This window comes from Myotis lucifugus, unplaced genomic scaffold, assembly GCF_000147115.1.
Source record: "Myotis lucifugus unplaced genomic scaffold, Myoluc2.0 scaffold_920, whole genome shotgun sequence".
In the NCBI taxonomy this organism is placed as follows: domain Eukaryota; kingdom Metazoa; phylum Chordata; class Mammalia; order Chiroptera; family Vespertilionidae; genus Myotis; species Myotis lucifugus.
Window position 1 is genome coordinate 30,377 of NW_005871968.1, and position 24,664 is coordinate 55,040.

At 42.2% G+C, this 24,664-nt stretch overlaps 1 protein-coding gene and 2 pseudogenes across 1 annotated transcript; all 3 read left to right on the forward strand.

Annotated features, from left to right (window-relative positions):
• The first annotated feature begins 5,387 nt into the window (after window positions 1-5,387).
• On the forward strand, window positions 5,388-10,216 carry LOC111824100 (annotated as a pseudogene).
• A 5,896-nt stretch (window positions 10,217-16,112) lies between these two features.
• LOC102418642 (olfactory receptor 7A10-like) lies at window positions 16,113-20,357 on the forward strand. The gene is made up of 3 exons (XM_023747588.1): window positions 16,113-16,467; window positions 16,753-16,933; window positions 20,165-20,357. Exons 1-3 carry the CDS (start codon window positions 16,113-16,115, stop codon window positions 20,355-20,357), a joined length of 729 nt encoding a protein of 242 aa, XP_023603356.1.
• A 1,442-nt stretch (window positions 20,358-21,799) lies between these two features.
• The window catches only part of LOC111824101, a 15,551-nt pseudogene continuing 12,686 nt past the window's right edge, over window positions 21,800-24,664 (forward strand).

The window sequence follows — 24,664 nt, forward strand, 5'->3', positions numbered from 1 at the left end:
ATTCCTCCGCTGGGTGCCATCGGTCGGGACCCTACCCCCCAGGGATCCCTCTGCCCACGACCCTCTATTTTGTGGATTTGGATGTCTAAATAATAGTATTTCTCGAAAAAAAAAAAAAAAAAGCGTTAAAGGTATTTTTTCCCCCCCCAACCCTGTTTCACACGACATCCCCCCAGCGCCCCTCTTAAGAAGAAGAAGAAGAAGAAGTAGATGATGTTAGAAGAAGAAGATGAAGAAGAAGAAGGTAGAAGAAGAAGAAGAAATAAGAACCAATAAAATGGCAAATAAATACATATCTATCAGCAACTTAATCCTAAAAATCAAAATAAACAAACAAGGAATCTAATGAATATAATAAACTGATGAATAACATAGAACCAGAGGCATGAAAAAATGGAACAGACTGACAAATCTCAGAAGGAAAAGGCAAGGTGGGAAGAGTGGGAAGATATCAACAAAAGAACTTACATGCACATATGCATTACCTATGGACACAGACAATAGGGTGGTGAAGGTCTGGGGCTGGGTGAGAACTGAGTGGAGTGGAACAATGGGGAGAAAAAAGCAGGACATCTATAATACTCTCAAAAATAAAGATTAAAAAAAGAAATGAAGAACACCATATGTGACATCAAGAATCCACTGGAAAGAATAGAAATTAAGCTTGACGAAGCAGAGAAACAAAAAGAAAAAAGAATTTAAAATAATGAGGATAGTTTTTAGGGAACTTTGGGATAACTTCATATGTAACAATATACACATCAAAGAGGTAGAGAAGGAAAAGAAAGTGAAAAAAGGATAGAAAACAAGTTTGAAGAAATAATGATAGAAAATTTCCCTAACCTGGTCAAGGAAAACATCATTCAAGTTCAGGAAGCACAGAGTCTCAATCAAGATGAATTCAAGAGACCTACACAAAGACACATATTAATTAAAATGGAAAAGGTTCAGGACAGAGTAATAATCTTAAAGGCAGCAGGAGATAAACAGTTTCCTACAAAGGAGTTTCCATAAGGCTGTCAGCTGATTTCTCAACAGAAACACTGGCAAGAAGTGAATGGCATGAATTTCAAGGTAATAAAAAGCAAGGTTCTGAAACCAAGACTACTCTATCCAGCAAGGTTATCATTCAAAATAGTGGCAAAATAAAGAGCTTCTCAGACACACACACACACACACACACAGTCTAAAGGAGTTTAACGCCACCAAACCAGCATTGCAAGAAATGTTAAAAGGACTACTGTAATGATGAGAGGAAATAGAGAAATATAGGCATAAAGATTTAAAATGGGAATAAATAAGTACCTATCAATAATAACCATAAATGGCCCTAGCTGGTTTGGTTCAGTGGATAGAAAGTTGGCCTGGGAACTGAAGGGTCCCAGGTTCAATTCTGGTCAAGGACACATTCCTTGGTTGTGGGCTTGATCCCCAGTAGGGGACGTGCAGAAGGTAGCCGGTCAATGATTCTCTCTCATCATTGATATTCATTGATGTTTCTCTCTCTCTCTCTTCCTCTCTCTCCCTTCCTCTTTGAAACCAGTAAAAATATATTTAAAAAATAATAATAACCATAAATGTAAATGGATTAAGTGCTCTAATCTAAAGACATAGAGTAGCTGAATGGATAAGAAAACATGATGCAAAATGTACTGTCTACAAGAGCCCCAGCTCAGAAAAAAATGATTCACACAGGATGAGAATGAAGGGAAGAAAAACAAATTTTCCATGCAGATGGATATGAAGATAAGGCCTGGGGAACCAAATTCATATTTTACAAAATAGACTTCAAAATGAAGGCCAGAACAAGAGACAATGGAAGTCAATATGTAATACTAAAGGGATTGACACAACCAGAGGATATCACCCTGGTAAATACATATGCACCCAATGTAGAAAAAAACAAATATTGGGGAAAAAACTACCAAAGGTCTTAAAGGAAGAGATCGGCAACAATACAGTCATAGTTGAGACTTTAACACTCCACTGACATCACTGAATAGATTTTCTAGAAAAAAATCAACAGGAAAACAGTGACTTTAAATAACACAATAGAACAGATGGATTTAATTCACATTTATAGAACATTCCACCCGAAAGCTGCAAAATATACATTCTTCTCAAGTGCACATAGGTCATTCTCAAAGATACACCACATGTTAGGACACAAAATAAGTCCCTAGAAGTTTAAAAGGATTGAAATCATACCAAGCTTCTTCTCTGATCACAATGGCATGAAACTAGAGATCAACTACAATAAAAACACCCCAAAACCTTCAAACACCTGGAGGCTTAATACAGTTGCATTGAACAGTGAATGGACTACCAATGAGATAAAGAAAAAAATCCTGGAAACAAATAGAAAAGAACACAGCAACCCAGAATCTATGGGACAAAAGAATTGCAATCCTAAGAGAGAAGTCTGTAGCTTTACAGGCCTACTTCAAGAAACAAGAAAAATTTCTAGTAAGCTATCTAACCCTACAACTTAAAAAATTACAAACAGAACAAGAAGAAAAACTCAGAGTAAATAGAAGAAAGGAAATAATAAAGATCAGAGTGGAAATAAATGACATAGAGACTAAAAAAACAATAAATAAGATAAATGAATCCAACAGCTGGTTCTTTGAAAAGATAAACAAGATTGATGCTCCTTGAGCCCAACTCATCAAGAAACAAAGAGCGAGGACCCAAATAAATAAAATAAGAAACAAAAGCAGTGAAGTAACAACTGACACCACAGAAAAAAGGGTTGTAAGAAAATACTATGAACAACTACATGCCAACAGGCTGGACAATGTGATCAAAATGGACAAATTCCTAGAAACATATAATTTTCCAAAACTGAAACAGGAAGAATCCGAAACCTGAATAGGCCAATAACAACGGATTAAATTGAAACAGTAATAAAAAAAAAAACCTCTCAGGAAGCAAAAGCCCTGGGCCAGATGGCTTCACCTGGGGGTTTTAACAAACATTCAAAGAAGTAACAGCTATCACCCTCCAACTATTACAAAAACTTCAAGAGGAGGGAAGTCTCCCAAGCTCTTTTTATGAAGCCAGCATTATCATAATAAAAATACCAGATGAAGACACCACACACACAAAAAAAGAGAGAATTACAGGCCGATATCCCTATGAGAATAGATGCTAAAATACTCAACAAAATATTAATAAATCCAACTCAGCAATGTATTGAAAAGATCATACATCATGACCACTTTGGATTTATTCCAGGGTTGCAAGGCTGGTACAATATTCATAAACAAATCGAAAGACAAAATTCACAGGATCATATCAATAGACGCAGAAAAAGCATTTGACAAAATCCAAAACTCATTTTTGGTAAAATTTCTCACAAAGTGGGAATAAAGGGATCATACCTCAACGTAATAAAGGCTATATATGACAAACCTACTGCCAACATCATACTCAATGGGCAAAAACTGAAAACATTTTCCCTAAGAACAGGAAGAAGACAGGGATGTCCGCTTTTACAACTCTTATTCAACATAAAACTGGAAGTCCTAGCCTCAGCGGTCAGACATGAAGGAAACATAAAAGGCAACCAGATTGGAAAGTAGGGACTAAAACTGCCATTATTCATAAATGACATGATACTGTACAAATAGTGATGCTAATTAACTCAGAGTTTCTCAGCTTCTGCCCTGTTGGCATCTGGGACAGACTGCTCTCTGTGGTGTGGTCTGTCCTGTGAATTGAAGGTTGTTTAGCGTCCCTGCCTCCACTCACCCCTCTCCAGGGTGACAGTCACAAATTTCTCTGAACATTACTCAATGTCTCAATGGACAAGATCACCCCTGATCAGAACCACATTTTGAATTTAATAACTTAAACATTTTATAGCATTGATAGGACAGTGATCCTATACAATAAAAGGCTAATATGCAAATCGACCAAATGGTGGAATGACTGGTCGCTATGACAAACACTAACTACCAGGGGGCAGATGCTCAATGCAGGAGCTGTCCCCTGGTGGTCAGTGCGCTCCCATAGGGAGAGTGCTGCTCAGCCAGAAGTTGGGCTCATGGCTGGTGAGCAGAGCAGCAGTGGAGGGACCCTCTCCCGCCTTCACAGCAGTGCTAAGGATGTCTGACTGCCTGCATAGGCCTGCTCCCCACTGGCCTAAGCCATCAGTCAGACATCCCCAAAGGCTTCCATGATTGTGAGAGGGTGCAGGCCGGACTGAGGAACCCCCCTCCCCCAGTGCATGAATTTCTTGCACCGAGCCTCTAGTTTAATGATAAAGAATGTAAAAGACCATCATAAGTGTGAGTAGCAGTCACACTGTGAACTCTATGTAGCCACTGAAATAAATACATTGATTCATTAAGCAAACAAACCCAGCAATCCCTTGCCTCTGGACTAAGTAGAATGGGCTCTCAGGTGACAAGAGGTAATTGTTCTTGGCTTCCATTCTCTGTGACCCTCTCTCTCATCCAGGGTCAGGTGGGTTTTGAACTCACCAGGATAAGATCTCTTAGAGGAAGGTCATTGTGGGGACATCTGAATTCCTCCTTGAATGGTTGATGATAGAGACTAAAGTTCTGTTCACAGGCAAGACATAAGTCTCAAGCCAGAATTGGCCTCCAAACAAACAAAGAACAATGACAAACATAACCGTGCTCCTCCCAGTCTAAGTTTACACACGCTGAGAGACTGGAGGTGAGGAGATATTATAAATCCCTGTACCTGCTCCTCAGGCATACTTCCCTCTTGTTACTCCCACTTCTAAGCACACGAATATGATATATTTTATAGCAAGAGGAGGATTAGGGTAGCAGATGGAACAGGCATGTTAATCGGCTGACTTGGGACTAAGGTAATCACAATGATTCTGATAATGTTGAAGAGAGAGACAAAAGAATTGGACTCAGAGAGACTTTGAAAATGCTACACAGCTGGCTTAAAGATGGAAGAAGGAACATGAGCCAAGGAATGCAGGTGGCCAGTCACACTAACAGGCATCAGAGAGAAACAGATCCTCCCCTCAGCTTCTAGAAGGACTCCAGCCCTGCACACATCTGGATATTAGTCAGTGAGACAAATTTCAAGCCTCTGACATCCAGACTGTAAGAGCATATGTTTGTTTGTTTCAAGCAACTAGTGTGGGAATATGTTAGGGCAGCTATAGGATTCTAATGTAGACATTTATTCAATAACATTTGTCTGAGGAACCGAGTTTAAGCCTCTTCACTCATTAGCTTCCCTTGGGTAGGCACATTTTATGTTGAAAACACACATGAAATAGAAAAGTATTTTTAACTAGAATGGAGACATTCCCTCCTCAGCTGGTACAGTGAAGGCCTCACTGCATAAATGTAAAGTCACTGTGCTGCCTCTGTGGCATTAAGAGTTAAGGTACAATGGGTGATCTTTATGGTGACTTTTTTCTCAGCACCTTCTACCTTTGTCTAGAAGATGGTCAGTCCTCGAATGCATGCCAGAATTTCGCATTACATGTAGAGAGCACTGGGAGAAAGACTAAGTATGGGGTAGGAATTCCTGTCAATTGTTCCAACAGAGAAATTCAATGGGTAACAAATCCAAGAATATATGCAGCCCTGCCAATAATAAACAATTAATTCAAAGTAAAACTATATAGTATTCTTTTTCAAACTCATTAAATACTTTTTTCACATGAATACCCAGCATGAGAGAAGATACTGCAATGAATGTTTCACAAATTACTGTTGCAAGGGACCAACTCCCTGACTGGTCAGGATCTTTTCAATAAATACAAAACATGCTCAAATTCACACCATCTTTGAAATTTAACACAAACACTCTCACTCCACTGCACTTTTCTTCTGAACTAATTTTCTATTACCTTCTTCCTGAAAAACAAATCTTTCCAGATACATTTTCATTTTACTGCAATCATTTTATGCATCTCACTCATTCTACAGTGTCATGCAACTGGATTCCCATTCTTATCACTTTAATGTTAACTATGGTCCTTATAATACAGATTCAAACAAACACATCTTTCTTAATGTATTACCTAAATTAATTACAAATTTATTCCTTAACCCAAAATGCCAACACAGTGAGCTCTTATCTCTGGTCTAGGCTGTTTGGGCTTCCAGGAGACTTAGGTAATCTTCACTGACCTTTTCCTGATGTACCTGCTGGGCTCCCAGACTCACCTGGATGGGGTCTCAGAGGACGGTCTCTGAGTGGAAGTCTGAATTGCTCGCTGGATGGTTGATGATGGAGACTGAAGCTCTGCCCCACACAAGACAGCAGGAAGGCGTGAAGCATCAGTTCCTAAGCCAGTTTAGGCATCAAAAACAACAGCCATGTGCTGTCCCCCAGCATTGTACAAGCTGAGGACTGCTCAAGGGAGATACTTACAGCTCTCTCTATACCTGCTCATCAGGCACATTTCCCTTGTGTTATTCCAACCTCTAAGCACATGATTTCCCTCTGGGCCTCTTGAATAAGCAGAAAGGAAAATTGTCCTAATGATTCTCTGATCCCAGGTGACCAGGTTGTAAGTCAAGTGTACTCAGTTTTTATGACTTCGTGTCTTGGTCTCGCCTGCTTTCTAGAGGTCGAAAGACCTACTACCCTATCCCATCCCTGACTTCATTTTTTCTTCAAAGTCTGATTGGGGGTGGGACACTGACCTGATGTCTCTGGAAAATTGCTATTCTCCTCTTCAATAAGGCAGAACTGGGCTCCTTTGAGATGCAATCCAGGGCGCCACACTCTTTGGGTTCCTGACACATTTGTCAAAATGATGAGGGATTTTATATTTATATCACCAGTTAAAAGCTGTCATTTATACCCTCATAAAATATTTATTAATTTTTCTGGCCAGTGTGCCTCAGTTGGTTTAGCATCATCCCATGTACCTACAGGTTGCTGGTTTGATTCCCCATAGGGCACATGCCTGGGTTGAAGGCTGGATCCCCAGTAGGGAGTGTGAAGAAGGCAGCCCATCAATGTTTCTCTCTCATGAATTTGTGTTTGTCTCTCTATATTAAAATATATATATTCATTATAAGAGATACATTTAGATATTTTTATGCCACATGACCTTAGTTCCTGATTTAATTTTCAGAAAAGTCTATTTCATGAGGAATTTCTGGAAACATTTCTATATTCGGACAGGTGGAAGATCACAGATCTGGCCAACTTGTGTTGAATCCATTCCTGGCATAATCAGTGTGACTGAGGTGAGAGAGACATGGGAATAACTGGGCCATGGTGTGGTGGTGGTGGTGGTGGTGGTGGTGGTGGTGTGTGTGGGTGACTTGTGGATGTGAGAGGTGCTCAGAGCAGGGATAGCTGCATTCATACATTCAAAGGTGGCTCTAACACTGTGGGGCCAAAACTCAATCAAGTGAAGGTACTAAGGCCCTATCTGGTTGGCTCAGTGGTTAAAAGGTCGGCCTGCAGGCTCCAATCCCAGTAGGGGGGTTGGCAGAGGCAGAGGATCAATGATTCTCTCTCATCATTGATGTTTCTATCTCTCTCTCCCTCTCCCTTCCTCTCTGAAATCAACAAAAATATATTTTAAAAACAAAAATAGAAGTTACTAAGGAAGGAATCTGTTTTCCTTCACAAGACACCTTTGCAGCAAGAATAATAGAGTGTAAGAGGCAGTGTGGATGAGGAAGTCCCTGTGCCTGAGGTGTCAGCAGTAGCAGAGAGGTCACCTCACTCCTCACCGTGTCTGCCACCACTTCTCACTCTCCCTCATGCTCACCCACCTTGCAAGCTGGCTTCATTTTTCTGACTTGAACATTAGAAAGAAGAACCTTCCTCATGGCCTTTGCACTGGCCAGTCCCTCTGCTCAGCACACACTTTCCCACATAGTCTTGTGTCTCCCTTCCTCTCTTTTGTTAAAGAAAAAATTTTGAGGGCCCAAAGCTTTTCTTTAAAAATGAAAATAGGGTTTATTGATCCAAATACCAGCCAGGAAAAGACCAGGTCCTGGGACATGAAGTCTAAACCAGCAGCAGCAGAGAGAGGCGGCAAAGAAAGACATGTCCACTGTTCTGGGAGAAAATAAACTGGGGCACTTCTAAGATAGGAGCACAAGAACAAAATATTTACTACTTTGGATTCGTTACAGCCAACAGTCCTGGAAGCTCATGCACGTGCAGGCTGCAGGGGCACTGAGTGTCGCTACAGAAGTTGAATCAAAGTTCCAACATACAATGAGGAATGTGAGCAGTGTTTTGTAAATGGGCCCACAGCTTTGACCTGGTTGGCTACTATTATCTTTTTATCCCACTCCTTGGCTCAGTGCTATTTAATTTAGGACATCTCAGATTTTTCCTGCTCACTTTGAGGTCTCTGTTCAAATGTCATCTTGCTTACAGATCTACCTACACACCCATGAAAAATGGTACTCTCTATCCACTTTCTCCTTTAGACGTGCTGTCCTTTTCTTCATACCAGTGGCCACGATATGAAATAATTTATTATTTTATCATTTCCTTCTGCATTCTTTCTCCCTCATTGCATTGTAGAGACTTTTATTTTTCAGCACCCTATTCTCACAACCTGGACAGTGCCTAAACATGGTCAGCACTCAATTTACATTCCTGTGAAACATGAAGAAATTCTCATTAAAAATTGTAGAATAAAACAAAACAAAACAAAACAAAAAACTGTAGAATACATGAACCTCCTCAGAGACATAGGTGATTGGGACAAATATTCCATATCAGGGGTAGCACTGGATATCTCCTAAAAGGGACCATAGCCATACACACAATACTAAAATTAATTTCTTTGTTATAAAATATGAAATATAGCATTTTAAATATGTGAGGAATGCAACTCAGTGAAAATTAGCCATGTTATTTTCAGCTTTCCTGGTAGTCACCTTCACCACATGGAACCTGGGAATGTTACACAAAATTCAGAATTTCTTCTTCTGGGATCTTTAGAGAAACGAGAACTGCAGCCCCTCATATATGGGCTTTTCCTCTCCATGTACCTGATCACTGTGTTGGGAAACCAGCTCATCATCCTGGCCATCAGCTCAGACTCCCACCTCCACACACCCATGTGCTGGGGTCGTCCTCAGCATCTACTAGGGTTCAAGAAATATGGCAAAGGGGCTGTGCATAAATGGATTAAAGAGACTAGACAAGAAATATAAATTTGAAAGGCATTTTGGAGGGCAAGAAGGAAACTTAGTTCCAGTAGAATCTCTGCACCCAAGGCTTTTTATTCACACATTTTGACCTGTAGCAAAGCAGATATACATATCAAAGGTAAGGCCTGGTAAACAATAAAGGACCATCAGGTTGGGGGAAACTTCCCTGGCTGTCTGGCAGGAGGCAATCATATGCAGATCTTCAGCCCTGTTAAAGGTGTCCATCAACCTTTTGATGGACCTCCTGCATTTATTATGCTAACTACTGTTCCTAGCCTCCAGCACCCACGTACTTCTTCCTCTCCAACCTGTCCTTGCAAGACATCTGATTTCACCTTCACCAATTCCCAAAGATGCTGTGGAACATCCAGACACAGAGCAAAGTCATCACCTACAAAGCCTGCATTACTCAGATGTATTTTGTCATATGTTTTGCTGGGTTGGATGTTTTCTTCCTCACTTGGAAGGCCTATGACCATTTTATGACCATCTGCCACCACCTGCACTGCATGGTCACCATGAACCCTCGGCTCTGTGGACTGCTGGCTCTGATATGCTGGATCATGAATGTCCTGCACTCCTTCCTACAATGCTTAATGGCATTACGACGGTCCTTCTGCATGCATGTGGAAGTCCCTCCTTTTTCTGTGAACTCAATCAGATGATCAAACTTGCCTGTTCTGACACAATTTTAACTAACATGGTGATGTATTTTGTAGCTCTCCTTCTTGGTGCTGGTCCTTTCTCTAGGATCCTTTACTCTATTTTCTAAAATAGTGTCCTGCACAGATGGAATGTCATCAGCTCAGGGGAAGTATAACACTTTTGTGTCTCACCTCTCAATTGTCTCCTTATTTTATGGTAAGAATTTAGATATGTACCTTAGCTCTGCTGCTACCCACAATGCACATTCAAGTGCCACAGCCTGGGTCATGTACTCTGTGGTCACACCCATGCTTAACCCGTTCATGTACAGTCACAGGAATAAAGACATCAAACAGGTTCTGAAGACATTCTTTGTGAAGGAAACTACAAACAGGCCAGTTGTCCTAAGACTGAAGATGTGCCCATGACGGCAGAGGTCAAAGGCTCAGAGTCACACATCATGGTGATCTTCAGACTATGGAAGTAGAACTTGCTCTTTCCATTTATTTTCTGGAATTTCTATTTCTTTAACCTCACCTTCTCTATTCAACATTTGTAATTCAATTAAGTTCTCTGCTCTCTCATATTCAACAGCTTTTCTCTTTGTTGTTTTTCTACTTTCCTAAATCTATTTTCATCGTGCATCAGAATATTTGGAAAATACTATTTACCTAATGAGACAACATGGGTATTTTTTAGAATATTTTTCCTCAAATGACATATATCATACCAAATAATTTTTTATTTTTTATTTATTTATTTATTTTTACTAAATAATCATCCTGAATTGTACTACTCTTGTGGAAAAGCTGCACTTAATGACCAAGGCAATTTCTACCATTTTGTATGATTCGAAAATCTGAGACCTCTGCTGTTCACTTTTATGACTGACATTTCTTTGTATATTACTGTCTCAACTGTTGTTGTTGTAATGTACCCCGTGAATCACAGAAGGATGCCTCAAGAAGTCGAATTAAAGAGTCACGTTTATTGCAATCCGGGACTATGAGGGGTCATTCCCAAATCTCATAGTAGCCATTTGGTCACAGTTCTAGTATTATATAGGCAAAAAATCACACAGGTATTGATTACATCTCAGGGTTTGGAATGAGGCACCTGGCTCGCAAAAAAAGCAGATTACAGAAGCAGAATTAAGCATGTTAATTACAGTTTCGGGTCTCAGGGTCACTGAATTGACAGAAATACATTATCTAGAGCCCTCGGGTCTCCTGACCACTGAGTTGTCAGGACAATTTAGAGTAATTGTGCTGTTCTGAGCTTGGGACCAATAAGTCAGCTGGAACGCACCACCTGTGGCCACTAAAACAATTTATGGTAATTGTGCTGCCCTGTTTCCCAGGTACAGAAGAATGTGCTTCGATAACCAGTAAGATCACAATCAATGGGATAGTCATTCAATCAATAAGGCATTCAATCGAATGGGATGATTTATACAATTCAGAAAATCAAAATAACCTGCCCATTGTTAAACAAAGCAAATAGGTACCATACTTCACTGTTCCTGATAATGCAGGTTCTGACATACCAGTGTGTTTAATAGCTGGTCACTGGGTTTTATTCTCCTCATTGGAATCCTGTTCTCTTTCAGCTCAGTGTTCATAGACCTACCTTAGCCACTTACAAAATGATTATCAAATCCATGTCTCCAAGAGAACTCTTCATTGAAAGATAAATTTTAATAAATAGGTTGTCCTAATACCACCTTAAAATCACAGATGAATTTCAATGTGGAGCAAATTTTTAAATCACACATTGTATTACTATGTAAAATGTTTATTCTTCATACTATGCATCTATTCATTGGAGTATGGAGAAATGATACCCATTTGGAAAGGGATTTATACATATGATTGAAGACTGGTTGGTGTTTCTCTATATTTTATTGGGTTGAAAATTTTCAGTGCTTTCTATAATGTGACTCTTTTATTAACATAAAGAATATAGATTCCCTCCCTCTAAATTTTTCATAAGAATGGAAGGGATGGTAAATGATCATTATCAGTACATCTCTATTCTGCTCAGGATAATATTTATCCTTTTTGATCAAAGAATGACTCAAGAAATTGCATTCTTGTTTAGTTGTATGACACAGGGTTGACAGTTTTCCTATGAAAGGGCGAGGACTACACCCTCCATCCTGCTTACAGGGAAATGAACCTCCAACGAGTTTTTATATATAGTTGTCTTAAAGAAACTAACACAGTAACAATGAATGCTGTCTTCTAAATATAAATAAATAAATAAAAATGGTAAGCATCCTGGTTGGTTGAGTGTTGTCCCAAGCACTGAGAGGTTTAATTCCTGGTCAGGGCACATGCCTGGGTTTCGGGCTCTATCTCAAATGGGGGCGCAGGTAGGAGGCAGCCGATTGAAGTTTCCATCTCTCCCTCTCCCTTCCTTTCTCACTCTTAAATCATAAAAATATTTTCAGGGAAAAAATTGTTATTCTACCTTAAAATATCTAATTTTGTTTGCGTCTCCTAACTTTTTTCTTGATTAGTTTTATTAGAAATCAATATGGTTTGGATTTATAAATTCTGTTTTTCTAGCCATAAATTCCTGTCTTTGTCTTTGTTATAAACTTAATCTGCTTCCCTGAAGCTTGTTTTATTCTATTAATGAATTCAATTTATTCTCATGCTTTATTTTATTTATTTATTTATTTTTCTTTATTGATTAAAGTATTACATATGTCACCTTATCCCTCCCATCCCCCCCCCCACCTCCCCGCTCATGTCCTCACCAACTTAGTGTCTGTGCCATTGGTTATGCTTATATGCAAGCACACAGTCCTTTGGTTGATCTCTCCCCCTAACCCCACCCTCCCCTGCCTTCCCTTTGAGGTTTGACTGTCTGATCCATGCTTCTCTATGCTTTATTTTTATTAACTGAAAATTTTAAGGATATTTTTCATCTGAGTACAACTTTCATCACACTCCGAGTTTTGACATACAGAGTTGTCATTGTAAACTTTTTTCCCCCTAAATATATTTGTATTGATTTCAGAGAGGAATGGAGAGGGACAGAGAGATAGAAACATCAATGATGAGAGAGAATAATTGATCTGCTGCCTCCTTCATGCCCCCTCCTAGGGATTGCATCTGAGGCCAGGCATGTGTCCTGGCTGAGAATCAAACCAATCGAACTGTGACTTCCTGGTTCATGGGTTGATGCTCAACCACTGAGACACACCTGTTGGGCTCATTGTAATCTTTTAAAATAGTTTGAATAATTCTGTTTTGACCAAGTTGTACTTGAGGAGATTGCTTAAAAAATTCCCCCATAAAGTTTTTTTTTAGTTGAGTTTTATGGCCTTGTATTTAGAGAATATATCTGAATTTTTTCTTCTGATGTTTTGAAATAAGTTGCTAAGAAGTTAACTGACATTTGTCAATGTTCCATGGGTGCTTTAAAAGGAGATGTATTATTTGTTATAGGCTAAAAGGTCAATATTTATCAGTTAATTAAAAGTTTATAATTCAGAAAAAATGAGAACAACAGCAGATAACTACTGTCCTCACTTATGTTTACTTTGATTATTATATCACTAAGCTATTGCTGTATGACAAGCCATCCTACAAGCAAATTATTAAATATAATGCCATTATTACCAAGTGAGATTGCATGTTAGGGAGTTTTTCTGAGCTCTGCCAGTCTCCCTATGAGTCTGTGAGTCTCTACATGTGTTTCTAAAGCTCATTCATGATGTTGTGTGTGGCCATGGTGATCTCCTTTGAAGCAGTACATCATCGGTTTAACTTATTTCTATATCTAGTTTTATCTTCTATTTTAAAGAAAACAAATAGTACTGAATATGAATTACTTTATTTTACTTCTGTGGTTCCAATATCCTTGAAACTTAGCTTTTCTTCCAGGTAGTAGAAATACCTCCTACCATTTCTCAGTGTGAATCAGCTACCTGAGCTCTAGATCCTAGGCTTTTTCCCTTCCATGTTTTTTTTTTTAAGTATAATTACATAATGTAAACCGAACATGATAAAAATCCACTATTTGATGAAAAATGTCATACAAAAATTGCAGTCCATACCTCATGTTTCCATTTGTATATGTCAAGAAAGTGCACAATAAACTTTAATGGCTTCTTATAGTAATTGCTAAACATTTAATATACCTGAGCCTAAATTTCTATTGAAATATGGCTATATATCTCATCTATTGTTTGCAACATTCATCATGGGGATAGTAAATATAACTTCAGAGGAATATTTTAAGCAATAAATAAAGTATATGGCCATATTTCATCGAGCCAAAATAAAGTGTGTATGTATATGTGTGCTTATTCATATACATTTTTATTTCAAACAAACATACCTACTTATATGTACACAAACACAGATTCATTTATAATCACATATTTCAGATTGAAAGGAAAATTAAGAGAAATTTAAAGAGGATAGAAATGTAAAGAATGAATTTTTGACTTAACATAAAATTAAAAGATGTAGAAATTTAGGAATGAAGATTCAAAGTAAATGGTAGACATGAATTTAAATGATGAATTACTTTTCCCATGTTAATGCCTCAAAGGCATCAAAATCTGGAGCACATTTACATTTATGCAATAAGAAATTCTCTGTCAGCTAAAGAGGCTGATATCTCCAAACTGATTACACATTTCCTTTACTTAAAGGGGGGATTACAACTCAAAATGCCTTTACCCAGGGAAAGATAAATGAATGAATGGAGACACTTGATCTCAGTTTCCTGAAGAAAATTTTCATTGGATAAAGGTGTATTCACTTTTTAATGCTAATGTAAAATTACCACACAAGTGATTTAAAACAAGCACATTCATGCTCTTACAATTCCTGAGGTCAGAAACAGGAAATGGGTCTCAGTGGGCTAAAATCAAGATGTTTGCAGAACTAGGATTTTTCTGGAGGCTACAGGGAAGAGTCTATTTACTTTCCTACTTCAAGCTTAGATTAGAGTGTAAAATAATAGAAATATGTTTCTTATAACAAATATTTCATAGTGAGGGACTAAATGACAGCTCTTAACTTGTGATATAAGATGAAATGTCAAATTCTTTTGGCTAATGTGTCATGAAGCCCAGTGTGTAACACACAAAGTTTACATCAAAGGAACTTAGTTTCCCCCTTTATTGAAAAGAAAAATAGCAATTGTCTGTAGATATTAGGGGCTGTGTCCCTATAAAAAGTCAATATTTGGAGATTCAAGTTTTCTAATCTGGACTGCATCCTCAGTCTTAAATTTGGAAAAATTTTAAATCAGGGTTGAGATAAGGTGCTTGAATGTTAGTCCTCTGAAACCCAACAAATGTTATAAGGATGAACTAGTAAAAACTGGACTCACTTGAATCCTAAGCTTGTCTTTTGGGAACAGTATCTCCAGAAAAACATTTCCTTCTGCCCAGACCCACAGGGAAATCAGGTGTTTGAAGTTGCAGTAACAAGACAGAAATGCACCTAATGAGCAGACATAGGGAGCTGTAAATATCTCCTCATCTCCAGTCTCTCAGCGTGTGTGATCTTGGGCTGGGTGGGACCTGGTTGTTGCTTTTGGAATCCTACATTTGTCCAGAAGACCTGTGCTTGCCTCCTTTCTGCTGTCTTGTCTGGGCAGAGAGCTTCAGTCTCCATCATCACCCATCCAGGAGGTTGGACTTTCCCATGGAGACCTTCCCCTCAGAGTTCTCAATCAGGTGAGCCCAAAAGTTCAGTAGGTACTACAGGAAAGGGTCAGAGAGAATCAAAGCCAAGCACATGTACCTGAGGTCTCTTGATAGGCACCAGTCTATGGTTGTTGATTTACCTGATTAATGAATTAATGACTAATTTATGATGCTAAAAAAAGTGAACATTGAACTAATTGCTGACAATTAACTGACGGAAGACCAATTTTCAGCATTTCATACACTGAATAGTGCCTGGAACATGGTCTATGATCAATATACATTCCTCAAATGCATGAAAGATATTCTCAATAAAGCTGCAATATATATTATGTTTGAAGAACAGGTTGATGGTAGAAAAGGAAATTCTATTGAGAAATGCCAATAGAGATACCATAATGGGGAATAAATCACACACCAGAAATATGAATTATTTTCCTGATAATAAAATATAAAAATGTCATTAATCCTCAGTTACTAATGCTGGCTAATGTGACAATTAGTTATTCATTTTTTTTCTATTTTTGGGTAGTCACGTCCTGCAACACAGGAAACCAAGCAATGGTACACAAATTTCAGAATTTCTTCTCCTGGGACTTTCACAGGCACTGGAACTGCAGCCCCTCATATTTGGGCTTTTCGTCTCCATGTACCTGGTCACTGTGTTTGGAAACCTGCTCATCATCTTGGCTGTCAGCTCAGACTCCCACCTCCACACGCCCATGTACTTCTTCCTCTCCAACCTGTCCTTGGTAGACATCTGTTTCACCTCCACCACCATCCCAAAGATGCTGTGGAACATCCAGACAAAGAGCAAAGTCATCACCTATGAAGGCTGCATCACACAGATGTATTTTTTCATACTTTTTGCTGGGTTGGACATCTTCCTTCTAACTGTGATGGCCTATGACCGGTTTGTGGCCATCTGCCACCCCCTGCACTACATGGTCATCATGAACCCCCGGCTCTGTGGACTGCTGGTTCTGCTGTCTTGGATCATGAGTGTCTTGAATTCCTTGCTAGAAAGCTTAATGGTGTTGAGGCTGTCCTTCTGCTCAGACTTGGAAATCCCACACTTCTTCTGTGAATTCAATCAGGTGGTCCAACTTGCCTGTTCTGACACCTTTCTTAACAACATTATAATGTATTTTACAGCTGGGCTGCTATGTATTTGTCCCCTGGCTGGGATCCTTTACTCTTACTCTAAGATACTTTCCTACATACGTGGAATCCCATCAGCCCAGGGGAGGTATAAAGCATTTTCTACCTGTGCATCTCACCTCTCAGTTGTCTCCTTATTTTATGGTACGCTCCTAGGAGTGTATCTCAGCTCTACTGTTATCCACAGTACACACTCAAGTGCAACCGCCTCGGTGATGTACACTGTGGTCACACCCATGCTGAACCCCTTCATCTACAGTCTGAGGAACAAGGACATAAAGAGGGCCCTGGAAAGATTCCTTGGCAGGTAAGCTTTTCATGAGCCCACTGTACTAGGCTGAACAATTGCTGAGGAATGCAGGGTTCAAATCCTTAGGGCCAGAAGTTCTGACACAAATTAATCCAATATTTGGACCATATGTAATTGGAAATTCTCATTTATCTCATAGGTTAACATGAATTACTTTAGCATCATTTATTATCTTATGACATATTTCATTCCAAGTAATTTTTCTGTTGTTTTCCTGAGAGAATAGTCATGAATTATAATACCCCTATGGACAAAATTATACTTGGCTACTAAGGTCATTTGCATAATTTTATTTTAGAGGAAACTCTGAGACCACAGTTTTCACTTATTTGTTCCTTGTTATATTCGATAGCATTACCTTTACTGCTCTTATTGGTAATGTAGTCTTTGACATGCTAGTATGTTTTATATCTGGTCTCCTGGTTTTATGTTCTTCATTCCATTATTCATCTCTGTGTCCACATGCCTACCATAGCCACTGGCTAAAAATGACTATCAAACACATGTTTCTAAGAAGAATCTACACGGAAATATGCATTTTAATAGATAGATTGGTCTAATATGGTTAGAGTTAGAAATGACCTTAGATGTGATGAAGCAATAATAGCCATACAATTTTTTTCCTGTACAAAAATATTTTTCATGGCACTTGTGTACTTAATAAAGTGTGGAATATGCTCTCCATGTGTAAAGCTCCTTATTTATTGGGGTGAAAAATTTCGTGGTGTATTTTATTATTTTTTCTGAACTATTTCAGTTTTTGCTTTAAAACTTTCTTTTTATATGCTTTTTTTTTAAGTGAGAGGGAGAGAGAAACATCCATACGAGAAATATTGATCGATTGTCTCCCATACACATTCCAACTGGGGATCCAATCCATAACCTGGAAATGTGCCCTGACTGGGAATAGAACCAGCAACCTTTCTGTGCATGGGATGATGCTCAACCAACTGAGCCATACAGGCCAGGGGTCCTTAAAACTTTAAATGTTCTCCCTACTAATGTGACTCTTTCTAGTGTTCTAAATTCACTATCTCCCCTTTTCTAATTTTTTTTTCAAATTCACCAAAGGGAAAGTGACTGAACAATCTCACTACCACACAATATGTATCTTTATACTCAGGAATATCTTAAATCTTTTAAAAATATATATATTTTTACTGACTTCAGATTTAGCCTGCTTGAATAATGGGGGAGATAAACTTAGCTATCTGGCCTTGTAGGCCAGAGACTAGATACACCCAATGCCATGCCAGGTGCATTTTTTAATTGGATAGAACTGTATAGTTTTCAAGGCCACTGCCAGCAAGCACACAAAGGGCTGGCTCTTCTCTGCCAGCAAGCACACAAAGGGCTGGCTCTTCTATAAAAAGGGAAGTTCTGCTTGTAGTTGTGCTTAGATTTTGGATTCATTTCCCTAAGCCCGCTGCGGTGAATAAAGTGTAACTCCTAACTCTCAGAGCACTGTCTGGTTCTTGTCCAGTTTTCCTGTAACAGACTCAGTGGTCCCAAGACCAGGACAGCGCAATTACTCTAAATATAATGAGTTCGTGGCAACTCAGTGGTCTCAAGACCAGAGGGCTCTAGATAAGGTGTTTCTGTCAATTCAGTGACCCCGAGACCCCAAACTATAATTAACATGCTTAATTCTGCTTCTGTAAACTGCTTTATTTGTGAACCAGGTTCCTCATTCCAAACCCTGGGATGTAATCAATACCTTTGTGAACTTCGCCTATATAAGTCTGGTTTTGCGGACATCTTATCACTATGAGATTTGGGAAATGGCCCCTCATAGTCCCAGATTGCAATAAATGTGACTCTTTAATTCGACTTCTTGAGGCGTCCTTCTGTGATTCGCGGGGTACATTACAACAACAAGGGTCACCTAAATACATCCTGCATATCAGATATTTACATTATGATTCATAACAGTAGCAACATTACAGTTATGAAGTAGCAACGAAAATAATTTTATGGTTGGGGGTCACCACAACATGAGGAACTGTATTAAAGGGTCGCGGCATTAGGAAGGTTGAGAACCACTGCTTTATATCATTCCTGTTTCAGTGGGACAGGCTCCTGTGGGAAGGCCATGCTTGTCGGTTGTCCCACTCCCTTGGCGACATTCTTAACTGCAGGGGTTGGGTGAACCCCAAAAAGCAGGAACCCAGCTGACCTTGTGATCCAGGGACCCATCCTACTTATTCTGTTTTCTAGATCTCAGGGGGGATGATGGGATCCGACTTTGTCCTGGCGGGTCCTTGCGGTCCTTAATCCCCCAGCAGCCACTGCACTCATTGGCTGCCTGTTGGAGTCTGAGGCGTTTCTGACTTAGACAGGAGACCCGAGATGGGTTTCTCTGACATGTTGGTGCAAAGTGGGACCACAGAATTGGCGCTGGTTTACCTGCCTGTTCGCTCTGGGGCGGAGAATGTGTGTGTTGTGTGTGCTGGCCGCTGGGCGTGGCTGCGTAGTGTTTGCAGTGCGGCCACAACAAAGATGCCATTTGCTGTGTGGTGGGGGTGGGACACGCAGGGCAGGCGCGCCACCTGAAGGAAGCTCACTGAGACCTCCACACCCCGTTAGGAAACCCCTATTATCTGTGGCCGTTCACCTGAGTCACAGAATGCTCTGGTGGTGCTTTTCCGTCCTTCAAAACGACATCTGCCCTGTTGTTTACTTCTAAGTAACTAAGGCTCTGTCTTCCCGTTTTGTAAACCTAACCCAGAGCCTCCCGCGTTGGGCAAGTCCTCACAGCATGCAGACTCCGGCTCATGCACTAGGCTCATTGAATCTATTGCTGATTCTTTAAAAAAGATTTTTTTTTTTTTAATTTCAGAGAAAGGAAAGGAGAGGGAGGGAGGGAGGAAGAGAGAGAGAGAGAGAGAGAGAGAGAGAGAGAGAGAGACATCCATGATGACAGAGAATCATGGATCGGTTGCCTCCTGCGCGCCCCCTACTGGGGATGGAGCCTGCAACCCGGGCCTGTGCCCTGGCCAGGAATTGGAGCCTAACCTTCTGGTTCACAGGTCGATGCTCAACCACGGAGCCACGCCTGCAGAGCTGTTGCTGATTCCTTTTAATTATGGTTCAAATCTTTAGTTTCTTTGTAAATGAATGACAACTCGGGGCTTCTGTTATCGATTTCACATCGGACGCCCTGCGCCTGGCCGCGGCAAAGGGCAGCGTGTTTACCGACCTTTTCTACTTTTCATGTCGACTTCAAAGACATTTTCCTTGGTCACCACACCACACAGTGTTTGGTCGACAAACTATATCTGCCTCCGAAACGCCCAATTCAGGCGGAAATGCCACGTTTTCGGCGGAGTCCTCTTCCCGGGCTTACTGGTGCGGGAGTGTCCGTCTGCGCTCCGAGCATTTGTCCTTGTCGCGGGTGTCGGTGGATGTGAATCGGGGGTGAAATTCAGATTCGCAGGCGGCGGCTGGGCTCTGGTCTGGAAACCTCGGCTCTCCAGCTTGGGAGCTGCTGGTGCTGGAGGATCCCGGCGGTGGCCACAGAACACAGCTCGCCGTGGGGCGTGTCTTGCCGTGTGTCTGTGTGGCCTGGGCTTCGTGCTGAGGGGCTGCAGGACCCGCTCCCTCTGGGAGAGGAGCGGTAGGTGCCTGCTCGCCCCGGAGCCCGGGCCTGGGCGAGGCCCTCCCTGTGGCAAAGGCAAGATCTGTGGAGGCTGAGGAGTCTGCGTCCTGGGCCCTGTGGCAGCCAGGTGGGCACAGGAGGGCCCGGCACAGAGGGAGGGGGGTCTCGTGCCTGCGGAACGCAGGCTGGTGTATGGGCCGGGCAGCGCGGTGCAAAGCGATGGCAGAATTGGTGCGTGTGGGAGTCATTCGTTGGATGGCAGTGCATGGTCCAGCCCAGCAGTGTGTGTGTGTGTAAGTGTGTGTGTGTGTGTGTGTGTGTGTGTGAGAGAGAGAGAGAGAGAGACTGTAACTTCAGCTTTGTAACATGTATGGAGCCAGCATGACATCACATTTATGGGAAGTGTTTTTGTGCCTCTGTCCCATATTTGTGTAATACTGTTGGAGATTTTAAAAAATATATTTTTTAATGATTTCAGAGAGGAAGGGAGAGGGAGAGAGATAAACATCAATGATGAGAGAGAATCATGGATCGGCTGCCTCCTGCATGCCCCCTAATGGGGATCAAGCCCACAACCCAGGCATGTGCCCTGACTGAGAATTGAACTGTGACCTCCTGGTTCATAGGTCGACATCAACCACTGAGCCACACTGGATGGGCAACACTGTTGGGGATTTGGACGGCTTCCTGTTTGTGCCTTAGGCTGGATCGCCGGACGTCAAGGCTGATGACCAAATTGCTTTGCAGAAAGGTTGTGCGAATTGTCCCATACTGGGGGGGCTGGGGGAGATTCCCCTCACACAGCCTCCCTGGTTGTGGTCTCCTGAGCTGAGACAGGGGGGCATCCTTTTTTCCCTGCGGAATGTTTCATTTTATGTGTCAATCATTCACATCTCTTTTTCTGTGAATTGAACATAATCTGAGCTCAAAGGGCATGTCTCGGGTCTAATCGGAATGCTGCACTTTGTGGGGTTCACTTACATGGCAGTTGTTTTAAGGATGGTGACATTGGCCCTGGCCGATTTTACTCAGTGGAGAGAGCCTCAGCTGCTAACTGAAGGGTCCGATTCTGGTCAAGGGCATGTACCTCGGTTGTAGGCGTGATCCCTGGACCTGGTCGGGGTGCATGCAGGAGGCAGCCGATCGATGTGTCTCTCACATCGATGTTTCTCTATATCCCTCTTCCTCTCTCTCTGGAAATCAGTAGAAAAATATCCTCGGGAGAGGGTTAATGAAAAACAGTATACAAACAGTAAAGGATTGTGATGTCGGAGTTTCCTCTAAACTGGCGTTTCTGGCTGGTACCTCGGTCCCCTGCAGCTAGCCTCACGCTGAGTCTGCAGGTTAGGACTGCATATGAAACAAGAACCAGTTGCAGAGACAGGGAGGCCAGTGAGCCCAGTGAGGGCTAAGATTTTACTAGGTGCACCTGTGCTCCCCTCTTCCCGCCTCTCCTTAAAGGGGCCCTGGGTGTTGAGAGTTGTGGCCCCTTGTTAAGGAGACTTAATGTGTGTGAATGGCAGGAGGGTGTGTGCATTTGCCTCCTCTCCTATTTTCTACTGTGTTTATCAACAGACAGTGTTTTTGTCTGGCTGGTTTGGCTCAGTAGTTGAGCATCTTCCTGTGGGAAACCCACCTCCCTGTGGGGGAAAGGCACCTTCCTGTGGGGAAACACTTTTTCCTGTGGGGAAAACCCACCTTCCTGTGCAGGAATCCTTCCTCCTGTGGGGATAAACTTTTTCCTTTGGGGAAAAGACACGTGCCTGCGGGGGAAAGGCACCTTTCTGTGGGTGAAATGCAGCTTCCTGTGCAGGAATCCTCCATGTGGAGGAAATGTACCTTCTTATAAGGAACACATCTTTGAGGGTGGAGGGGAGGGAAAAGCACCTTCCTGTGGTGGAAATGCACCTTCCTGTGGGGAAAACCCTCTTCCATTGGGGAAAACCCACCTTCCTGTGGGGGAATGGCACCTTTCTTGGAGGGGGGGGATGCACCTTCCTGTGCGGGAACCCTTCTTCCTGTGGGGGAAACGCACCTTCCTGTGGGGAAACCAACCTTCCTGTGGGGGAACACATGTTCCTGTGGGAGAAATGCACCTTCCTGTGAGGGAAATGGACCTTCCTGTGGGGAAACCCATCTTCCTGTTGGGGGAACACATTTTCCTGTGGGGAAACCCACCTTCCCATGGGGGAAACACACCTTCCTATGGGGGAACACATGTTTCTGTGTGGGAAATGCACCTTCCTATAAGAAACACATCTTTGGGGGTGGGGGAGGGAAAAGCACCTTCCTGTGGGTGAATGCATCTTCCTGGGGGAGAACCCTTTTCCCTATGGGAAAAACCCACCTTCCTGTGGGGGAATGGCACCTTTCTGGGGGGGGGAATGCACCTTCCTGTGGGGGAACCCTTCTTCCTGTGGGGGAAATGCATCTTCCTGTGGGGGAAAATCCACCTTCCTGTGGGGATACACACCTTCCTATGTTGAACACACCTTCCTGTGGGGAAACCCACCTTTCTGTGGGGGAATGCGTATTCCTCTGGGGGAAATGCACCTTTCTGTGGGAGAACCCTTCTACTTTTGGGGGAACTCTTCTTCTTCCTGTGGGGGAAATCATCTTCCTATAGGGGCAATGCACATTTCTGTGGGGGAAATGCACCTTCCTGTGGGAGAAATGCACCTTCCTGTGGGGGAAATGGACCTTCCTTTGGGGGAAATGCACCTTCCTGTGGGGGAAATGCACCTTCCTGTGGGGGAAACACACCTTCCTGTGGGGGAAACCCACCTTCCTGTAGGGGAAACGCACCTTCCTGTGGGGGAAATGCACCTTCCTATGGGGGAAGTGGACCTTCCTGTTGGGAAACCCATCTTCCTGTCTGGGAAACACACCTTCCTGTGGGGAAACACACCTTCCTGTGGGGGAAACGCACCTTCCTATGGGAGAGCGCATGTTCTTGTGGTGGAACGTACCTTCCTGTGGAGGAAAGGCACATTTCTGTGGGAATATGCATGTTCCCGTTATGGAAAACGCATGTTTCTGTGGGGGAAATGCATCTTCCTGTGGGGAACCCATCTTCCTGTGGGTGAACCCTTCTCCTGTGGGGGAAACACACATTCCTGTGGGGGATATGCACCTTCCTGTGGTGGAAATGCACCTTCCTGTGTTGAACACACCTTCCTGTGGGGGAATGCGTGTTCCTGTGGGGGAAATGCACCTTCCTGTGGTGAAAATGCACCTTCCTGGGGGGAACCCTTCTTCCTGTGGGGAAAACCCACCTTCCTGTGCAGGAATCCTTCTTCCTGTGGGGGTACACTTTTTCCTTTGGGGAAAACATACTTTCCTGTGGGGGAAATCCACCTTCCTGTGGGGGAAAAGCATGCTCCTATGGGAGAATAGCACCTTCCTGTTGGGGAAAAGCACCTTCCTGTGGGAAATCACTTCTTCCTGTGGGGAAAATCCACCTTCCTGTGCAGGAATCCTTCTTCCTGTGTGGGTACACTTTTTCCTTTGGGGAAAACACACCTTCCTGTGGGGAAAATGTACCTTCCTTAAGGGGAACACATCTTCCAGTGGGGAATGCACCTTCCTATGGGAGAAACTCATGTTTCTGTTGGGGAATGCATGTTCATGTGGGGAAAACACACCTTCCTGCGGGGAAACCCACTTTCCTGTGGGGGAAGGCATCTTCCTGTGGGAAAACACACATTCCTCTGGGGGAAACACACCTTCCTTTGGGGAAACCAACCTTCTTGTGGGGAAACGCACCTTTCTATGAGGGAACACATCTTTCTATGCAGGAAATGCACCTTCCTGTTGGGGAAATACAACTTCCTATGGGGAAAATGCACCATCCTATGAGGGAACACATCTTCCTGTGGAGGAAACACACCTTCCTGTGGGGAAACCCACATTCCTGTGGGGGAAACGGACCTTCCTTTGGGGAAACCAAACTTTCAGTGGGGGAAATGCACCTTCCTGTAGGGAAACCCACCTTCCTGTGGTGGAAATACATCGTACCTATGGATGTATTTCTGTGGGGGAAATGCACCTTCCTGTGCAGAAACCCTTCTTTCTTTGTGTGGAAATGCACCTTCCTGTGGGGGAAATGCACTTCCTCTGTGGTGGAAATG